The sequence below is a fragment of the Anneissia japonica genome, unplaced genomic scaffold, assembly GCF_011630105.1.
Source record: "Anneissia japonica isolate Jap-2015-1 unplaced genomic scaffold, ASM1163010v1 scaffold287754_len4335492_cov202, whole genome shotgun sequence".
In the NCBI taxonomy this organism is placed as follows: domain Eukaryota; kingdom Metazoa; phylum Echinodermata; class Crinoidea; order Comatulida; family Comatulidae; genus Anneissia; species Anneissia japonica.
In genome coordinates, this window is record NW_022705543.1 from 3,508,932 (window position 1) to 3,529,730 (window position 20,799).

At 35.9% G+C, this 20,799-nt stretch overlaps 1 protein-coding gene across 1 annotated transcript in view; it reads left to right on the forward strand.

The window, feature by feature from the left end:
- Positions 1–4,068: 4,068 nt before the first annotated feature.
- The window catches only part of LOC117105794 (D(2) dopamine receptor-like), a 32,865-nt gene continuing 16,134 nt past the window's right edge, over positions 4,069–20,799 (forward strand). Inside the window, exon 1 of the mRNA XM_033247072.1 lies at positions 4,069–4,820. Within this exon, the coding sequence (XP_033102963.1) occupies positions 4,476–4,820 (345 nt within the window). The 5' untranslated portion in view covers positions 4,069–4,475. The remainder of the gene's footprint in view (positions 4,821–20,799) is intronic.

A 20,799-nucleotide genomic window follows, 5' to 3' on the forward strand; every position in this document is an offset into this window, starting at 1 on the left:
AAAAATAAAATCATACATTAAAATACAGCTCAATAAACAAATATGACATCACCTCGTTCAACCGATGTGCCATGTAGATATTTGTAATTGTATATTCATTACCAAACAAGTCGCAAGGAGGTTCGTGTATGACATGGTGAACAATGTGTTTAGTGAGATGCACATATTCATCGGCGCATGTTATTGTGTAGCCAACGTGAGGAAAATCAGTTTACTTCTACCAATACAGCTGTATTCAAACATCGCTTAACTGTATATTGTTTGCTTTTCTTCGAAATGAGGAGGTTCTGCTGCCGTGATTTAGAAAATCATTGATTTGGATTGTGTACTGATTAGTGAGTTCATGCTTTTAGAACGTCAGTTAGCTGTATCATTAGGAACCTGTTTTTCTTTAAGGTGTTTGTCATTCGCTATTAAAGCGTGATGCGATGCTGGTTGAAGTATACTTTACTTCAGTGTGCATGCGCGTCATCACGAGACAGCCCATGCGTGCGAGTTTAAATGAAAGTTGCAATAGTGCGTATTTCCGAAAAGGTTAAGCTCTTCAACCTCGATATATTGAACTGTCTCCCAGTCTAAAACGTTATGAAGGTAAATAATATAGAAGTAATGGGAGACGTTGTCTGTACTATATAAACATTACTCTACCTTAACCTTCGGCCGCAGATAGCCGAGATGGACTTGACATTGCTCCAGGTGTTTCGCTCTGACATTACTTTGCCAAGATATTCTAGTGGTAGGCCGGTGTCACTCGTCATGGTAGGTAAGAGGGCGGCCACCAGTGCTTGTTTGGATACACCATAGAATTTAAAGATACATACATAAAGAGAAACGGAAATTATGTTAATTAAAAAGTTGGTTTCCAGTAAGTTCACATGGGGGCGCTATACAGTATCTATCCGAAGTTCAATTGAAACTGTCAATCTAAGTGGTTGAGGGATTTCGATGATGCAAATTAGGCTTGCTTACTTTTGATACATTCATCGCTTTACATGCTCTGTTTTCAAGTTATTCAATCGTTGAACACGACTTTGCAAAAGACGTGTGTATATATATGAACATGAAATATTAACTTCAATTGTATTTAAACTGGGTCACTCATAGACCCCGCAGTATTACGTCGGTTTTTACATGGTACGTGGAGATGCGTGACGAGTCGTTGATATACATTGTATCGTTGATGATGATGCATGTGACGTTGATAACGGTCAAGATTGGCGTGGACATAAACATCACTGGTAGGATAATGGTAATGAAGAATAACCACTTAATTTAGTGAAACGTGAGTCGCGGGGAAAATGTCAAATTCGTTTTCACTCACTTAGGGACAGCGTGGCATGTTAGACACAGCGTTGCGATGAAATCTGAAGGAAAAAACTAACGAGAGAGGATATTGGGGATAATCTCACATAATGCAAAGAATACGAGTAGGATAACTATATCTAAATATCATAACTACATTAAATGACACAAAATAATACTTTAATGTATTATTGAGAAGTGTAACATTAGGTATAGACAGAAACCTTCATTGAACGTATAATGACATGCCTTCGTTCGTTTTGTCACGAAAACATAAATGGCAAAGGGATTAAGCTGTCTATAACATAACACAAACTAAGGAGCTGTCAAAACTAGGCTATGTCATCGGTGGTTTTTATGCCTGTTTTCGTGGTGTTTGGGCAACTTTGAATGAAACCTACTGTAAGATGCAGATGTATTTCGGAGGAACATGCTGACGAATAGACTGTTCGTTAGAAATCATTCAAGACTAGTCGATGATTGCCAAACGCTCTTTTATTCGGTAGTCGATATAAAATAGCGCCCCCATTTTTTATTGACGAGCTGCTTTCGATATGATGAACTATTTGAATTATTGGATACAGGATCAGAGTAACGACGAATATATATATATATATATATACTGTCTCTTATACAGTCCAGTCGTTGCATCAAACACATATATAACCCATATTCAGCTCCCCGGGGAAGAAGTTCATAATACAGCAAATAATCAGCACATTACCAGGTACTTGAATCGCTTGAAATTGTTTAATTCAATTCATTCCTAGCCGTCAAACCCCTCAGGATTCCAAGGATAATTCACATAGGTCTTGCGGTAGGCTACGCCACTGAGCCGGCGTTCCATTACTGAACGTCTCGACTAATATGGCCACAAGACATTTTGAAGACAAATACAGTTAGTCTCATCGAAAATGATATAATCTTTTAATTTCTAGGCCTCTAATCCCTTACATGAGGTTTCGTGTTCAACATACTTAGTAATTCCGACACTTATAATTAAGCTTTACGTATAATACAGCAGATTAGCTAAGACATGTATAAGTATTGGTTAAAACCGGCGCAATTTATTATGACGTCATTCGACTAACGGTACACTCGTCACCTTCCGATACTGTTACTGGATTCGTTTTTCAATCAAAATCTGAGAAACAATGTCTCTTGATAATATTCAGACCAAACACGTCTAGCCAGTAATTCGAGCCTCTTTAATAAACACTGATGTCCATTTCTTCCTGTTTAGCTCATGCCTCGTGGCTAGGATGCTTTGTATGTGGAGAAATTAATATTTAAATTTTTTTTTAAATATTTATTGGTCAAGCAATATATTCGGTATAATATATCACTTTTTCATTACTTCAGGCAATTACATTAATGTCTACACTGACCATCAATTATTGGTAATTGAGCTGAGTTGATGGATAATTTACACCGTAAAAGGTCGTATCCTGTGACGTCACCCAGTCAGCGTTACGTCACTGCAGGGCATCTAAATCCGAAGTTCTAGACTGAATTTGAAATGTGAACAACATCCATGGGAATGTCCATGGCAACCGATTTCCATGGTGAACAATTTAGAAAATTCGGTCAAATTTGTAATAGCATCATTTATAGACAATGTCAACTACAGTCTTTAATTCACATTCACTCAAAATGGATAGATTATTTAATTAGTATTGAGAAAAAAAAAACCTGTGCGACGAAACTAGCTGCGCAACGAATACAACAACGAAAATTATAATAATTATTATGAAAGTTCTATTTATCGAGTCTATTCACGAGTTCATACTCTGTGGAACAACCACGTTGATTTAGTTATTATTAAAGTTGCTATAATATAATTATAAATTTTATATTACATGTACTATTATTATTATTCAATTTTATTAGTATTATATTTTTATTTACTGAAAGACCTAATGTATTTTACGATAAAAGAACTTAACAGCGACGTTCCGATATGTACGGTACCAAAATTGACGTTTCCGCCAAGCCCCGCTCTTCTTGCTAAGGTTCCACAAAATGACAGTGTAAATTAAAAAAGATTTAAAAAAAAAACCGTCACATAAAATGTGATGGAAAATAAGAGTTGAACATGTTCAACTTTTTTTGATACAATTTGATAGTATGTGATATGACGTCATCGTACCCATATATGGGCACATCACATTTTTTTGTCACATAAAATTTGATAGTGTAGACAAAGCTTTAAGACACGTGCGTTCGTAGGACAATACGTGTGCTTGTTAGACGCGCGTGTAGTCCAAGCCTGTTCATTGGTCAGTTGTTAAGTTTGATCGACACCCTTGAAAGATCCGTTGGATATCGTGTCTATAACATTGTGCCCAATGTAATCAGTGATTTTCAAACAAAAGACAAGAAAAATGTAACAGTAAACAACTCACCGAACAAATCCCATGACTTATTTTACGGAGGATTTTCGTAACGATAAGTCAATGTTCATTTCATTTGAAGTTTGCAATAGCTATGGGGAAGGTTACATCATGCATGTCATATAAGCGGCTATCGGCAAACGGATGACTGATAGCATGCTTGTATCAAATTCTGATACTATTTTAAATATAATGGACTGTTATTGGGTTAATGTGAAACATTATGATACTGCTGCGTGTGTACGTTCTTTAAAAATTCATGTGATGCCAATGTCGGGAAAGGGCGACCTCTACCAGCAGTGGTGCTCCGACTTTAATTGAGAACAATACATTGACATTGAGAGCTATGTTTTCTACATGCAGTGAGCTTGCCGACAGCCGACCATGCAGAAGTAACCAGTGATGTGTATTGGGCCGGTAACAAGTTCAATTGATATGGATTTACAAATACTTTACATGTTTTCGAGCTGTGTCACTAAATTTGTATTTATCGAAAGCTTAGTAGCCCTAAATAGTTTCTGCAAAAGAGCGTCTCCATAACATTTAACTACGTAGTGTAAAATTCGTTGAAGATTTAGCCGTCAACAATTGGAGAATGAATTATTTTCAGGGCACTAACAAGTAGTCACTCGATCATAGCCCTTGCTGACTTACGGACGCACTTCGGAAGTTTGAAAATATTCAGTACGATCTACTGGTTAATGATGACTTACGAAACATAAAACCGACAAAAACATTTTGATCGTCGAAGTTCGAGTCGACTTTGACAAGTCTGTTGGTATGGATCTTAATGTATCAACAATTTTCTATGAGAATATTAATAATACAATGACTTGGAATGATAATAATCTGGAATACAGTGTAGATAATTGCACTTATGGATTAATTAGCTTTGAACCAACGAATATCACTTCACAGAATGGGTTTCAGAAGCGTTACACCAGCTTTGCATACGTTGTACTGTCGTTGTTAATAATATGGACATTCTTTGGAAATACGTTAGTTTTGATGGCCGTGAGTCGAGAACGGGGACTGAAATCTATGTCAAACTATGTGATTGCGTCGTTAGCTTTAGCGGACTTGCTGCTGTCTGTTCTGGTGATGCCAATTGGTCTAATTAATTTGGTAAGTATAAACGTCATGACGGTATTTTTAAATCCAAGCACGATATTTTGGACGATTTCTTGATCGATTACTGTTTACAACAGGCGAGTTGACGAACAAAACAAGACTCAATGTACCTTATACTAAATAGCCCACATTCACATTACAAGTTAAATTATCTTACGAGATATATTTTTGTTTGGCTCAAATTAAATAATTAGTTACATATGGTTGGATGTCACACAGCGCGCGTAGCTTCGGTTTAGTTTTAGTGAAGGCATGATGCAGCGACAAATTGTGAAAGATCTGAGATTCAATATAGTTCAATAATAAAGATAATGCCCATGGCATTTGCTACCCTCCACACCATCACATTAAAAAAATCCTAATTAAGGGTTTTCATTATTTTTTGTTGGGAGGAGGAGTGGCTATACGTACTGTACCTTTACTCTACTGCTAATGCCACTACTATTGCTTCTACCACCACTACTTACTATTAACAATACTAAGACTTACATAAATATTAGGCCAAAAATTACAATATATAAATGCATTGGCACATAGATGAAAATTGTATATAGTCCTACACACCAATTTATATGGACCACCATAAACTTGGTGTATATTTTTTAAGAATTGAATAGGATGGCTGTCGATCGATCAAGTCAAGGTAACGCTTTAATTGTCCTTCAGGTTCGAGATTGTTAAATTCTTCGGGTTCGATAGTCAACAAAATACTAGCATACACATGTCTGAGTACCATAGTACAATGTAACCTGTCTAACAAATTACAAAAAGAACGCTAGAATAAATTCTATTTGCAACTAAATATAGAAGTCTACTTAAAAAGTTTGTATAAATTACGCAACCCATCGTGCTCATGCTGTAATCGATCAGGAATTCTATAATGTAGGCCTACTGCAAAAATAAAACAGTGAAACATACAAATACAGTTGGCAGAGAGCTCAGTGGTAAACGATATGAAATAATTAATTACAAATGAAAGTGAGATCTCGTTTTTGTCGTCTAAGGCCCAATAAAGAATGATTAGTTTATCATCCCCGCCCGCATGTCTGGCCTATATAGTATTAGAGGGAAAAAAGAAAAACAACTTTTTAAAAACAACTGATTTTTTTTATTTTTTTTTTTATTTCTATTAAATCTCAATCATGTAATTTTACTAAATAATAGGGTGCTTTCGATTACACGTTATTACGATTGAACATAATGACGTCACTAAAAGTCATCTGCGCATGCGAGAACGTTAAGTTCTCGTCGCGTGGATTCTAAGACGCCTCCCTCCCCCATCAATTTTCCAGCCTAGAATGTTTAAGATGAGGGCGTATCTTTCTCATCTTTTTTATTTTCAGTGTTTTTAAAACTAGCGTTGTTGCACGCACGTGCAAAAAAGTGTGATAGGTTGCTGCAAACGAATACTGTTTGCCAAGATTTATATTGTTAATACTAAAATGAATTGGCCTATAGTTTAGACCTAGGTTTATTGCAGGTTTCGTTGCTGCCACATTACTGTTCACTTTGAGTACAAACAGAAGACAAACGGCCGCTAAATTAATATTTGTATATGCAGGTAAATTACAGAATCTAGGCACGGGTGTACAATATAAAGATTGGCGGTTGTAATAATGTCATGGATCGAAATGGATTGCTTTAAAGCGGCTTGGTTAATTTTACAAAATCAATATTCTTCCGATGTCCGCCAAATCCTAGTGGATCCAGGAGTGGCAAAATGGGCGCTAACCAGGCAGCTGCCAAGAATCAGTAGCCAAGACGTCTGAAATCAGTTAGGTTTCGCTCTCTTCGGCCTAGATCATCGATGCCATAAAAAATCTGGATCCGCCATTCAACCCTCACCTGTCATGGCCTCTTTACTAGAATTTTCATGTTATTTTTGGGAGATCAAAGAAGAAACTAGGCCTCCTTTATTTTTATAAAAGACAGTTTCCACATGGAACACCAGGCCATAATCTAGTAAAATAGATGAATAATTACTTGGAAGTGGTCCCTCTCCTATTTCAAAGCTCATGTTCGCTCCAACCAAGGAGGTATTGCTTCCTACTAACTTCCTTCATTTTACTATAAATTTATTTGGTATTTTCATCCTGACCTTGAAGAGTTGCTTGCTCTCGAATTTAAAAACAAAATGTTCATGGATAATCTATGCTGTGAAGTCGAATTTAATGGCATATTGATGATCTTTTGTTTTTGTCCATATAATTCTGACCCCCAACCAAGGCTGTGAGAATCATTATTATGTAAGAGGAACAAAGGGTTTGAAACACCTCCACCCCAAAATTACCTTCGTGTTCTCGTGAAGGTCTGCATTCGGCGGTTCTTCAAGTACCGTAATGCGCCAATGATCGTGGTAACATGTGGCTCACCCATAATTTTACGTCATAATTTCGTGTGACGGAGCGGAGGAAGCGTTCTCTGTATTATTAATAAGGATGTATCACGACTTAACTCATTATATACAATTAAAGCACTAAGAAGCATAGAAGTATTTTATTGCAATTATGCGTTATATAAACGGCACATTTTTATTATACAGTTAACCCTATTATATTCGTCATGCCTAGATGTATACAAAATTGAAACAAAATTTAAATGTTCAGATTGGAAAGCTTTTCGATGAATCGATTAGAAAATCGGATCAGTATGTACGAAAGGGACGGTGACGTTCAATGGTCAATGGTCAAATATTTATAGCGCCTTCCACAGAGAAAAACCGTCTCAAGGCGCTTTTAAGCCACAAGAAATAAAACAAAAATTTAATTAATAAACAGGTGCGAACGCGAAGGGGGCGGGAGACTGCGCACCCCCTATTTTGAGATAGCGTCGCCATCTACCGTGTACACGCAGGTACCTCGGCGTCAGTTTGCTGGGCTCCGGTAGCTTCCACCGAGGATAAACCACCACGGCTTCCCTACCGTGCACTGCTAAGTTGGCGGCAATTGAGACGGTTTTTCACTGTGAAAGGCGCTATTTATATATTTGACCATGACCATTCAACGTCACCGTATCTTTCATGCATACTGATCCGATTTTCTAATCGATTCATCGAAAGGCTTTCCCATCTGAACGCGGTCCGTATTTCGGTTCTGATCACATGTGAATGCAGCTTAACGAAGGCGAAAAGCAAAACAAAAATGATGGTAGAGTAGTTCCTATAGATTAATTCATAATTGTGCTGACCCCTGATTAGTACTCCATGTTCGAGGACAAACAACAAATGAACTGTTAGGCCTGGCGACTCAAAATGCAGTGTATTATAGTTAGTCTATTGTGTCGTGTCATTGCAGTGAATTTGATGATTGCGATCATCTTTAGCGAAATCGTAATACGACACCAATAAATACTAGCAATTAATAGTAAAGGTCTCGATACATGATACATATTTGGTTTGGCTGTTAGATATTATGCATTTCAATAGCATGCAGTTTATATGGTAAACTAGGCCAAAGTGCAATGTCATTGTTGAAAAATATGCATTTGAAAAAAAGTCATCCGCTCTATGGGGAAAAAATGTGATGCCGATTGATAGATAGGCTGTACCATTTGTCTTTCTAAAAAATGTTGCACTATATCAATCAATTACTTAATCAATATTCTAATATCTGTTCTTTTAAGTGGTTGCCACAAATTAAGGACCTAATTCATTTCGAGTCCGCATATATCTTTCTACGTCTGTTGGAAATTAAACTTCTATAACTCGCATGTTCGCGGGAAAACGCTAACGTGTCTGGATTGGATTGGGGTTTTTTTCGGTGTAAACACCAAGGATAGCCCAAGAAAGTCTAGAAGCTTCTTCTGGTTGTGATTATGCAGTATACTGGATGCTGTCTCTTTTTTTAATGTGTGTTTACTTTTTAAATACTTTGGGTGTTTATAATTTACACATATCTAGTGTTTATAATTTAAACACATGTGTTTAAAATTTAAACAGTGTAAATGTTATAAAACTAAACATCCTGAATGTTTTTTTATTAAACATGTTCATTAAATAAATGCCATCACATGTTTAAAAACTGTCACAGATATGTGTTTATTCATGTGTTTAAATCTTAAACACTTCTTTTTACAGTGTGGGAATTGAACCGGGGACCTAGAGATCAGTGCACAAACAGTGGCTTAACACCAGATTAGCCGACTGAGCTAAGCTGCTGATTGGTTGGGACAGAGTGACATCGACTATAAAATGGGCTCACGTTTACGGGCTAGCGCCAAGTACTAAGAGTATCTATAATGTCATGTCATAGTATTTTTTTTATGTTCGCTTAATAAATTTTGTCATTAAAATTGTATCGTGAATGCTCTTGTTTCAGGATCAAATGCATTGGCGAATGTACTAAATGTTTCCCAATTACACGTACAATTTGTAAATTATGAAACATGATATTTTATGTCAAAACAGAAGTAGTCGCTTTCAATTTCTAATCGTATTCAACACTCAAAATCATTTAGCTACAACGCAATTGCAATGTACAAGTAGAGTATTTAGCTGATATTACTATGTATGTTTTTTCTTGAAATTTAATACAAATGGAACTTTAGAAAGGACACATGGGTAAAAAGAAGCGATGTAAATCAAACTGCTCTCTCCGCTATATAAAGCTGTAGGCTCTGTCGAGTGCCAACAGTTTCAAATTAAGTTTCACGAGTGACCATCTGGCAACGAGCTAATAATGCCCTTGGGGGACGGGCCTACCCTTTTCAAGTCTTATAAATTCAAGCACCACTTGACAATCACAGATTTAAGAAATGTTCAATTAAAAAATAACGAAACGTATTAATGTTCACATATTATTAGTTTATTAATCGGCTTAAAAATAGTAATAATAATGATCATCATAATAATGATAATGATACTGATGATGTGGGGTTGATGATGAAGTTGATGATAATGATGATGATGATGATGATGATGATGATGAGGAGGAGGAGGAGGGGCTCCATTATTATGTGAGTGGAAGCTAGCTCGTAAAATAAGGTGCTAAGTGATTTTTATATACTTGAGCGCGATTTCTTTGCTTTGAACGTTTTAATTTGGGAGGGGTGACTGGGGGCGCGATTTGCGCATGTGCTCCCCTCCCCCGCCCTCCCCTGATACGTCACTGCTACAATTCTCAAAAATTCGTGGCACAGCTCACAAGATCCTTAAGCCATGCATTCAACACGATTACAAACCAGCCTATGTATTGGACACACATCACCAGGCCTTTAGAATATGTCGATACATATCTTAAGTGATGAACAATATATTCTAGCAGTGGCGGATCCAGGAATTCGAAATAGAGGGGGGGGGGGCACAGAGAGGGATTCACAGATAGGCTTTGCCTCAGCCCCACCATGGTTGGAGCTGAGGCAAGACAATTAAGATTGTGGCACCCCTAGATGGTTGGAAATGACACTCTCAGACTTACACTTGAATAGGCATATAAAGCAATTCATTTTATCCACTTTTTTTTATTATTTTGAAAATATATTTCAAATATTCGCACACTAAAATGAAAAATATATTATAGTATTTGGGCAAAACATAGTTTTTGTATTAAAATGGCTAAAAGATCTCGGGTCTAGCTTAAAGTAGGCCTATGGCACGGTAGGAGAACAAGTGATAGGCCTAGTCGTAGTTACTAAACTTAAGACCTCTTTAATAGAAATATTACCAGTAGCATATTAATTGAGACCGACCCTTTTATAGTGCATTGTCAATATTGCTTAATGAATGTTTGGTCTAAATTATCATTTTCCCGATATATTATTAGGTCGTGTCCCAAATAATGGTTGCTAAAAGGCCCGCCGCTTTGTGTTGAAATAATAGACGAAACACTATTTGCGTCGTTACTTATAATAGTAGGCTTACATTCGAGATTGATGAATCCATGGAGATGATCAATCAAAGTAATGGGCACGGTATTTTTAAATGGAAATATTATAGAACAATTATCATTATTTTTAGTAAATACTGGTCGAACGGCCGTGCTGGCGAGATGTATGGGAGAATTTAGCTTACGTTGGATTGGATTGAATTGTATTCATTCGGTGTAAACAGGACACAGAGATACAATCCCCCACTCTTTTCTGAAGAGTGCACTGCGTTCTTTAACTTCCACATGATGAGCCATATAGCGCACTGGACCAACGGCTTAAACACCTCATCCGAAGGACGACGCGCTATCGTAACTTGCATTCACCCCTCCGGCTGAAACACAAGGAGAGCAGCGATGGGAATTGAACCAGGAGACCAAGAGATCTCCACGGTTCAGCGCACACACAGTGGCTACCACCAGTTTAGCCGAGTGAACTAAGCTGCTCTCTTGTTAGCCTGTTCCCAAAGGAATTACTAAAGAGGTAACTTCGAGGTAACGCACGCGTGATAATTCAATGAACCATAACTCGCGCGTTACCTCATTACAGCCAACTTACGGTACTAGTAACAGGTTTATGGAAAATACAGTGGCGTAGTAGTATTAGAAATTATAGAGATAGCAAATGATTAGCTACATGCTGGGTATCAATCTTGATGCGGACGAAGTATCTCATTCGAGATCCAGCTTGCGGAAAATCTGTCTCTTATACACATCTAGATGTGTATAAGAGACAGGCACTATATCAATAAATTTTAAAAATCCTTCAAATAAAGAATACATTACAATATCTGTCTCTTATACACATCTAGATGTGTATAAGAGACAGATATATAACGATATCCCGGTAAAGACGGGTTTTCATTAAAATGGCTATTGCCGACTTCTTTGGCGATGCTGATTGGTCAGTTGTGAATCCGGGCGTCGTGGACAGCCACGCCATGCAAGGATTGCAGGGAAAAAAACGCTGTGGCGACTCTGTAGAGATTCCATGGAAATAAGGCTTAAAACATATCACGTTTTTACGAGAATTGAATTTTAATACACGATTGATTGTAACAGTTTTAAACTTATGTAGGCAAGCTTAATCCATGTTCAAATGTTACACTGTTGTTCAGTGAAGCACATTAGGCCCTGTCTCTTATACACATCTAGATGTGTATAAGAGACAGGTGATTGATAGAGCTCTCAATCTTTATCAAACCTTTTTCATATTTTTTATAAATTAAAATCCATAATATATTTGATAATTTTGTTTTATGGTGTATTTCATTCTATATATGACTTTCTAAAATTACGGTATCGAAATTCAAAATATAATAGGATTCTCCTTTCTCATAAATATTTAAGGCCTAGATTTTTCAGTTTAAAATGTGTTTCATTAGTAACAGAAACCAATGTCTCGTAGCGTCATCTGGTTTGTATTTGGTGATTGATTGGTCTTCAATTTTTCATAATTTTTTTTTAAAATCAAATTCCATATTTGATAATATTTTTGTAATAGTTGTAATACATTCCAATATTACGAAACCTACATTTAAGATTTTAATGACTTTTTTCATCTAATTTATTTTTTTTTTCATTTTGTAACCCACACCTCCAAATGGCATTAAGTTTACGTCGGGGGATTCCCATAAAAACAAATATACACATGGTGTTAAGCATGTGCGTGTGGCGGGGGTGCTGATAATGTTGGTGCATGGTGTGAAGTTATTTCGTGCGTGACTAAAAAACAAGTAAAAAAAAAACACTATTGGTACTGAATTATAGGATGTAGAATAATCACGAACTCGGGTATTATATATCCAAAATAAAGTTTAAAATTTAACATTGACAAATGTCTTGAAATTTGACCATCCATTTGCAATACAGTATTTATGTGTACGGTTCGAAGTGATAAAACAGAACATTGACGTAGGAAATTCGTGATTAACTTGGGTATACTTACTACGTGTGTATCTCTCCATGCGTTATAATTTCAAGTACTTTAAACGCGTGCAGACCGCGTCATCCGACAGATTAACATTGCTTAAGTAATGGCTAGGGTGTGATCTACCAGTAGGCCTATGTAATTTAGGCCTATGACAAGCCGCGGAATTTGACCGTAGGCTCTTATAACGGCTGCTAAAACAACTCGTGTTTATTAAATTATTATTAAGGCTGGGATTTGCTGTAATCAGTAACACGGTAATAGAGGTTGGTTAGGTTTGACCTGGAAATTAATCTAAGTCGCTATTAATTTCTTATCTGCAATACAAATCATACTCAGGAGCTTAAACCGATTTTCTCTGCAAAAAATATCCAAACTCCTATTAGCTTACAAATAACAATTTTTGCTACTACCTGTATTTTTCTTTTATGTTTTTTAACATGCAATAGCAAATTACATCTAATAGTGGTAGTTTTCACGTTCTTTTATTTTGCCATGTGGGTATTAAATTGTTTGGTGTTAACATGGAGGTATCTGTCCATGGTGTTAATCTGAATAAAATGGCGGCCAAATGAGGTTTCTTTTCATTGTTGACGAGCCAATCCAATCCTAAATGAGCACAAAATATAACATATTCATATTGGTGTATGTTTAATTTCCCGAAAGATGTCAAAGTTGGACACCGTGTGGCGTAAGGATAGTAATCCACTTAAGAAGTCATTCTATTAGGAATGGTTCTACAGTATCTAGGATACAATAAACTAAACAATCAACTTTACACGTAGGGAATGTGCTTCTACCTTATTTATTGCATTCAGTATGCTAATGTGTTCTGGTAATTAACTAAAGCCGATAACATGCTTATTAGTATGATGGGAGAGCAGCTCAGCTAAGTTGGATAAACTGGTGTGGTACCCACCTTGTATTCGCTGAACCCTAGTTTTAATTCCATCGCTGTTCCCTTTATTTTTTAGCTTCATGTATAATAATGCTAGCTAGTCAAATTTTATTTCGTTTAACATTATACTATTGCAAAGATTTTTTTTAAATTTTTTTTTTATTGCTTTTAACATACATATAACAACATAATATAGTATAATAGTACAATAATAATAGTACAATAAAAAATCTCATCTTCTAGTAAAAAAGAAAAAAAATAGCATTACAAAATCCAAAACCAATATAATATACTGTACTGTAATATAAAATAAAATTAAATTTTGGAAAGATAGCATTTTGTGTTATACGGGTAATGAAAAACAACGATTTTTAAAACACCGGCAGTATGCCTAGACGAAGCTATTTTATCTATTCTATTCATAAATTAAACCTACCGCAGTGATTCATGTATTCGTTCATTTTGATAATTCAAATTATTTGAAGTTTCCACCCTACAACCCCCTCCCCTTCTAGCTCTTGCTGCCAGGCCTAAACATTCGAATTCGTCACCTCTTTCGAAGACCACGGAATGTATTATGTGCCTTCACGCCAGGGTTCTGTTTATCTGGTCAAGTCTACAGTATCTATTATGCTAAACAATACAACTGGAATAACCGAGTTAATTTCTTCACTTCAATGTCATGATTGGTACTGTAATCATTCCCTCATTCATCTTCTGAAAAATATTGATTAAATTCTCGTGAGAGGAAACGTTATCGTAACGCTCTTCTCCGCACCGATATTAGACCTATCGTTCTGCTACATTAAAGCCAAATGATATTTTTTATCGTACGATTCGTACCTTGTGTCATGTTTGTCTGCTGGCCTAGATTCTAAGCTACTGAGCGTCTTTTGGTTTGTCGTTGTATTCGTTTCATCGACAAATGTAAAACTGTGTAAAAATAAACAACTGGTTTTATTATCACAAACGTACATGTATGCATACATTTATAATTGCTTTATTATTATTTTTTAAATTAGGCCTATATATAACGATATCCCGGTAAAGACGGGTTTTCATTAAAATGGCTATTGCCGACTTCTTTGGCGATGCTGATTGGTCAGTTGTGAATCCGGGCGTCGTGGACAGCCACGCCATGCAAGGATTGCAGGGAAAAAAACGCTGTGGCGACTCTGTAGAGATTCCATGGAAATAAGGCTTAAAACATATCACGTTTTTACGAGAATTGAATTTTAATACACGATTGATTGTAACAGTTTTAAACTTATGTAGGCAAGCTTAATCCATGTTCAAATGTTACACTGTTGTTCAGTGAAGCACATTAGGCCTATATGTACTTACAGTCTATGAAAAATGTATTTCCTTTATTAAAACAAAAACGAATCCGTTAGTAGCATAAGCGTTATTACCTGATGGTGATGTGGGACACGTCGAAACATGTCGTTTATAAGTTACATTAAAAAACGAATTGACAAATGGCATATTCAGAGGCGATATTCTCGTGCAACCCCACATTTTGTTCCAGAGGTCACACTGCACCATTTTACTTCTGAACTGGCGCCCACACCCTTAATGTTTTCGGCGCTGCCCAGTACAAAATCATCTGAATGACATTTATAAAGCCATCCATTCCTTAAACATAATTTCTTTATACAGGTCTCTCCCCAATCAAAGTCCCTCCAATTAAAGGCCACCTCCAATTAAGGACCACTTTTCTACGGCCCCGGTTGAATTCCCATCTCTATAGCTATAGAACATTCTATAGCTGTTCCCTCCAATTGAAACCTTTCTCTATTTAGATACAAAAGACCATGGTATTAGTGGACCAACTGATAATTCCCCTCCAATTAAAGACCACTATAAAACAAATAGTAATATTTTTGTATAATGAACAACAATAATGTCTGTGCTGATGTTAGTACTATGATAATTAATGGAAAGTTGGTTAAAACAAGCACATAAATTGATGTCTGGATTCTAAAGTAATCATTCATTAACAATAAACATGTATGCAGTAACTGTACATCCACCAGTCTAAAGCATTTCATTAATCAATTCTTAATTTCCCTCTAAACATAGACAAAGACCACATTTAGTTCCGGTCTTCGATTATAGGGATTAAAGACGCCCAAGAAGGAAGGTTTTGGCAGACCAAACTGAAATGTTTCCTTCAATTAAAGACCAGAATTTAATGCAGATTTCTACAATTATCAAAAATATTATACAACGAAAGCCGATGTTTTGTGTATACAGTGTTCCATTTATTGAATACTATTTTTGTTAGTAAGACGTTGATATTTTTGCAATGATTGGGTAGAGCGAGCGCAGGCCTTGAAATGTGTGGCTACCAAGAAATGGTTTGATAGGAATCAGTAACAGCATACAGTAATCAATTCTAAAACATGTGGAATAAAACATTTAAAAATAAGTTTATGATGTCATGATTTTGGCGGACCCAACTGAGCATTTTCCAAATAAAGAATACATTACAATATATAGTGACTTTAATGCATTTTTTTAAAGTAATAAATGATGATATGACGGATGCATCAAAATAATACACATCATAAGATGATGTTTTGTGTATACAGTGTTGTAAATAGAATAAGAATACTGATTTAGGACATTGTTGTAAGTAATAATTGTAATGGAGATTTCGGTAGAAGTACCTGTAAATCCATTCTTAAACACTTGTAATAAAACAATTTTACTCTCTAAATATTTAAAGACCACTTTTAATGCTGGTCTTTATTAGAGGGATTCCAATTTGAGACCGAAATCGCTGAAGACCGCTAAAACCCCGGTGCCAAGTGTGGTCTTTATTTGGAAGGAGACCTGTACATTTATAATATAGCTACGTTCATAAGTGAAAACCAAGCAGAATATCCCTGAATTTAGTATTAAATTGAGGTTTCTGAGCAGCGGTCTGTTGTCACTGCATCATACAGCAACACATTAAAATTGATATATGGATATATACAGAGTTGATTCTTTCTTAAATAACTACTTGATGAATAATTTCTCACTTGCAGGCGCGATGTTACGGTAAACATAGCCTGAACTAACCATATATCGATTTCTACGCTTTGTATTGATACCAAAGATGGCAATGTCATCGTAATCAGGTCTATTGTCAGTTTATTCTGTTAGCCTTGTATCAACTTTGACATCCTTGCATTCGATTAAATCCATCGTTGGACACTACACGCAACAACGCTTGCCAGTGATAATAGTCAAAATCCCTTGATATGCCTTAATGTTAATTGTAATTAGATTTCATTAATTAGACTCATGAGGATCATGTTTAGGAATTAATTTTAAGTATACAGTCATGATGAGGCATGCCTTCCCACTGTATTATCCGATTTGTTAATTTAAATTCAATACGCTAATACTACCATAGGTAATTCAATTATGTAATGTTAAACGTTAGGGGAAGGCTATTTACAGTAAGTCTGTGTTATGTTTTCAAGCTCAGCCGAGTACAATAGTTTGTTAATCAGCTAGGCCTAATTAATCCAAATTAATTACCTATTAATATTTCTTATCATTATGATACTATACTAGCACATAGCGACAATCAGTGGTGGTTATGTGCTTCCTAGAACATGAAGTAGGCCAACACATCCCCTCACACACCCTACCCACACTGTCGCTATCCTCTTTCTTGAAGAATACCATTCTGTATCTTTCTATCTATTTACGTTGTTTGATCTGCATGACGGTGTTACCAGGCAAACTAAATAGTGTTGCTAATTATCACGATCGTGACTTGATGCACAGATGTGACTCAGTGATTGGTGGAGACATGGGGTTTTTGTTGTAGGTATTAAAACCTGAATACATTTTATAAGAAAGTGTTATTGTTTTTGTTTTAGAAGAAAGTTTATGTATTCGAATTATAGATTAATATCTTGTTCGATGTATTGTTTAATAATATATACGAATATAGTGGTAAGTATTACAACATAACATAATTATGCGGTATCTTTGGTAAAAAAATAATACGCTCCACTCTAATTTAATAATGCCTATTATTATTATCATCATCATCATCATCTATTATTATTACTATCATCATCATTATTATTATTATTATTATTATTATTATTATTATTATTATTATTATTATTAGTAGTAGTAGTAGTATTAGTATTTAGTAGTAGTAGTAGCAGTAGTAGTAGTAGTATATTATAAGAAATTTACGCAGTCAATTACAATGCAACCCTGGGACTTGTGTCTATAACTTACGGTATTTATTGGTGAAATAGGCCTAATGTATATGTTGCAATAAGTCACATCGTATTGCCTTCTCGATATTCGTGTTATACGATATATTAGCCCATTATCAATTTCTTATAGGCTTATGAATGACTAAGAATAAACATGACACAAAAATTATGGGCCTAATTTAATAAGCATAGGAAAGATAGAGGCTGATTTATAACATTGCTACCTTAAGTCTTAGATGGTGTTATCAAATGTACCTGTTCATCTGTATCCCGACACTTGCGTCACACATCACATAATCGATGCTATCAGTTTGATCATCTTGTTGATTCCGTGCGAGTCAATAGGCTAAATTACCAACTTTCTAGGACAAGATAAATAGGCCTATAACTTCCCTTTAAACTACCAATTTCGTAGGTCAAGATAAATATAATTCCTATAAAAATCGTTCTCATGCAATTGTTGTAATGTCCGGATATTTTAGAATCTCTAAAGAAGGGGCACTCACTGCGTCCGACCGTCGTCGGCCGACGCGATTCTATGAAGAACGCAACGCCACGACGCGCATGCTGCGGATCGTTCAGAATGCCACACTGACAATCAACAGACGGCGTTGCGTCATCAGCGCTCAAAACGAGCGAAGTTGGATTCGTCTTGCGACGGTCGTACGTTGAGTTCATCATAGAATCGCGTCGGCCGACGACCACCGGGCGCAGTGAGTGTCCGGATTAAACCTAAACAGTGCGGTCTTTCAATGGCTTTCCTAGCTCGACTCGAGTCGCCGAGCGGTAAGACAGGGGCGCCGCTTGCTACAGCCTTAACATCGGCGCTAGTTTCAGCCGCTCCTGGCCCATGGTTCGATTGGTAGAACCAAGTCTTCTCGGATAAGGACTTAAAATGGAGGTCCCGTATACATTTGGCACGTGTGCACTTTAAAGAACACATTGCGTCTTTCGGAAGAGTAGGGGGTTAACCCCATTGTTATGGTTCATTTCAGCTCCTATCGTTGTGGAATGATGTGAACATGTATCTACCAAAAAGCGCCTCTTTACGGCAGCTAGGTAGTCACGGACCACGCCCATATGCAATTCAGCACAATGACGCTGCAAGTTATGGGTTATTCTCCTACCTTTACCTTTACGGTAAATATATGTTTAACAAACGCTCACATCTCCATTAATAGTATTTAAATAAATTACATTACATAAAATTACATGATATTTTTTAATACAGTAAAGTATAGCAAAATATTATGTAGTACCGTATGTTTCAAAGGCAACGCGAGGTTAGGCCTGTAGGCCTACTTTAAATCGCAACTTTACATTGCATTCGTTGCCGTGCCGTATTCGGTGTCATTGTCGGTGGTATCATTATCTCTCTTTTAAATTAATATCGCTATCAAGGAGTAATGGTCTATCTTTATAAATTAAGATATAGATAAGTCCCTGTGAATCGATATGGAATGACAAGATTAATAAACATACGAGGACATTGACATTTCGTGTTATCCTGTCTACGAATTACCTGACATTGGAATCTACTAACAAATAATGATATAAATGTCTATAGGTTTATTTTTGTTTCTGCTAACATCGGGTTGAAGAAATGCTGTATTTTACTTTTTAATAAGAGCTTGGCCTGTGGTGTTTCCGGCGTTTTATCAGTTGTTTAATTGCACTAATCATTTGACATTGGAATCTATTACAAATATAAACGTTTATTGGTTTATTTTTGTTTGTTCTAACTGCGGGCGGAATAATGCTAAATTTTGATTTCTTTGGTCCATGAAGTGCACCATCTAAAATCCCGATATAGGTGTTTTTTGTTGGTCTTAATTTAGTTTATGTTTTATTGTATATATTTATATATTAAGATGCTTTTAGCCAACGTACGTGAGGAAATATTTAGCTATAAGGCATTTACTCCCTGTACTCGGTGGCTCTTTCGTGTCACCTAATTATTCTTATATGTTTGTGAATTTGCTGATTTTTTTTTGTATTTGTAATGTTTAATACCAATTTGTTATTTGTATTGCCAGAATGAATAAAATAATATAAAATAAAATATAGATTATTTTTTAGTCCTTCCTATATATACAGGTTATTGTTTGCAATCGATAGCTTCACAAAATGAAATCAAATATTCACACTGTTGTTTTATGTAGATATGAAGTATATCTGAATAAAACAAAGAAAGTATAAAAGAGCATAATATCAGTGCTCTCTGCAAAATGGATGTCTCTGACATGCTGCCAAAACGCGCTAATAATTACGCACCAATGTGGAGCAAAAAAGGTATCAGCAGTATAACTAATGAGAATGATTTACCTAACCTAGACCTACTTCTAAAGGTACACGTTAGGTACCGCACGATGTAGAGCTTGAAAGGAAACATAACGTTCATTTCAATCGCTTGCGTTACTTTACGTATTTATTATCTTTCAATAGGAAGATGAGAGCAATTGACGCATAAAGATACCGTTCCAATATCCATCTGCATTCCTCTTTAAATTTACTTATAATCAATTTAAAATTTTAGTAGAAAAACGTCTGTAAATCATCAGTGATCACCGAATTTTGTCGATTTGTAGCTCATGTCAGTTGATAACGCTTTCCTTTAAGTACGCAATTGAATTCCTATATGATTCTCGATATTTTTTTTTATTTTTTTTTTTCGTTTTTCGTTTTTTTGTTTTTTTTTTAGATTTCACCACATACGCTATCTGTAAACTATACATGCCGTAGACACCATAACAGCGTTATGTTCCGTTTCAGTACATTTATTTACAATTAGAATCAATTCGACTCGTTTAGCGTTGCCATAGAAATACACGAGCTTAATCTGATGCAATATTAACTGAGAATATCTTTCCCGATAATTTCATTTGAATACAACACCGCTGTACTAACACAAAATAAGTAATTCTAAGATTGGATGCCATCTTTCAAGTTCATTAACTCAACAGTGGTACTATATTTTTTTATATGATGGTAATTACGTTCTTATATTCTTCTTACACCATTTAAATGTATATATCACCAGGAATTTCAG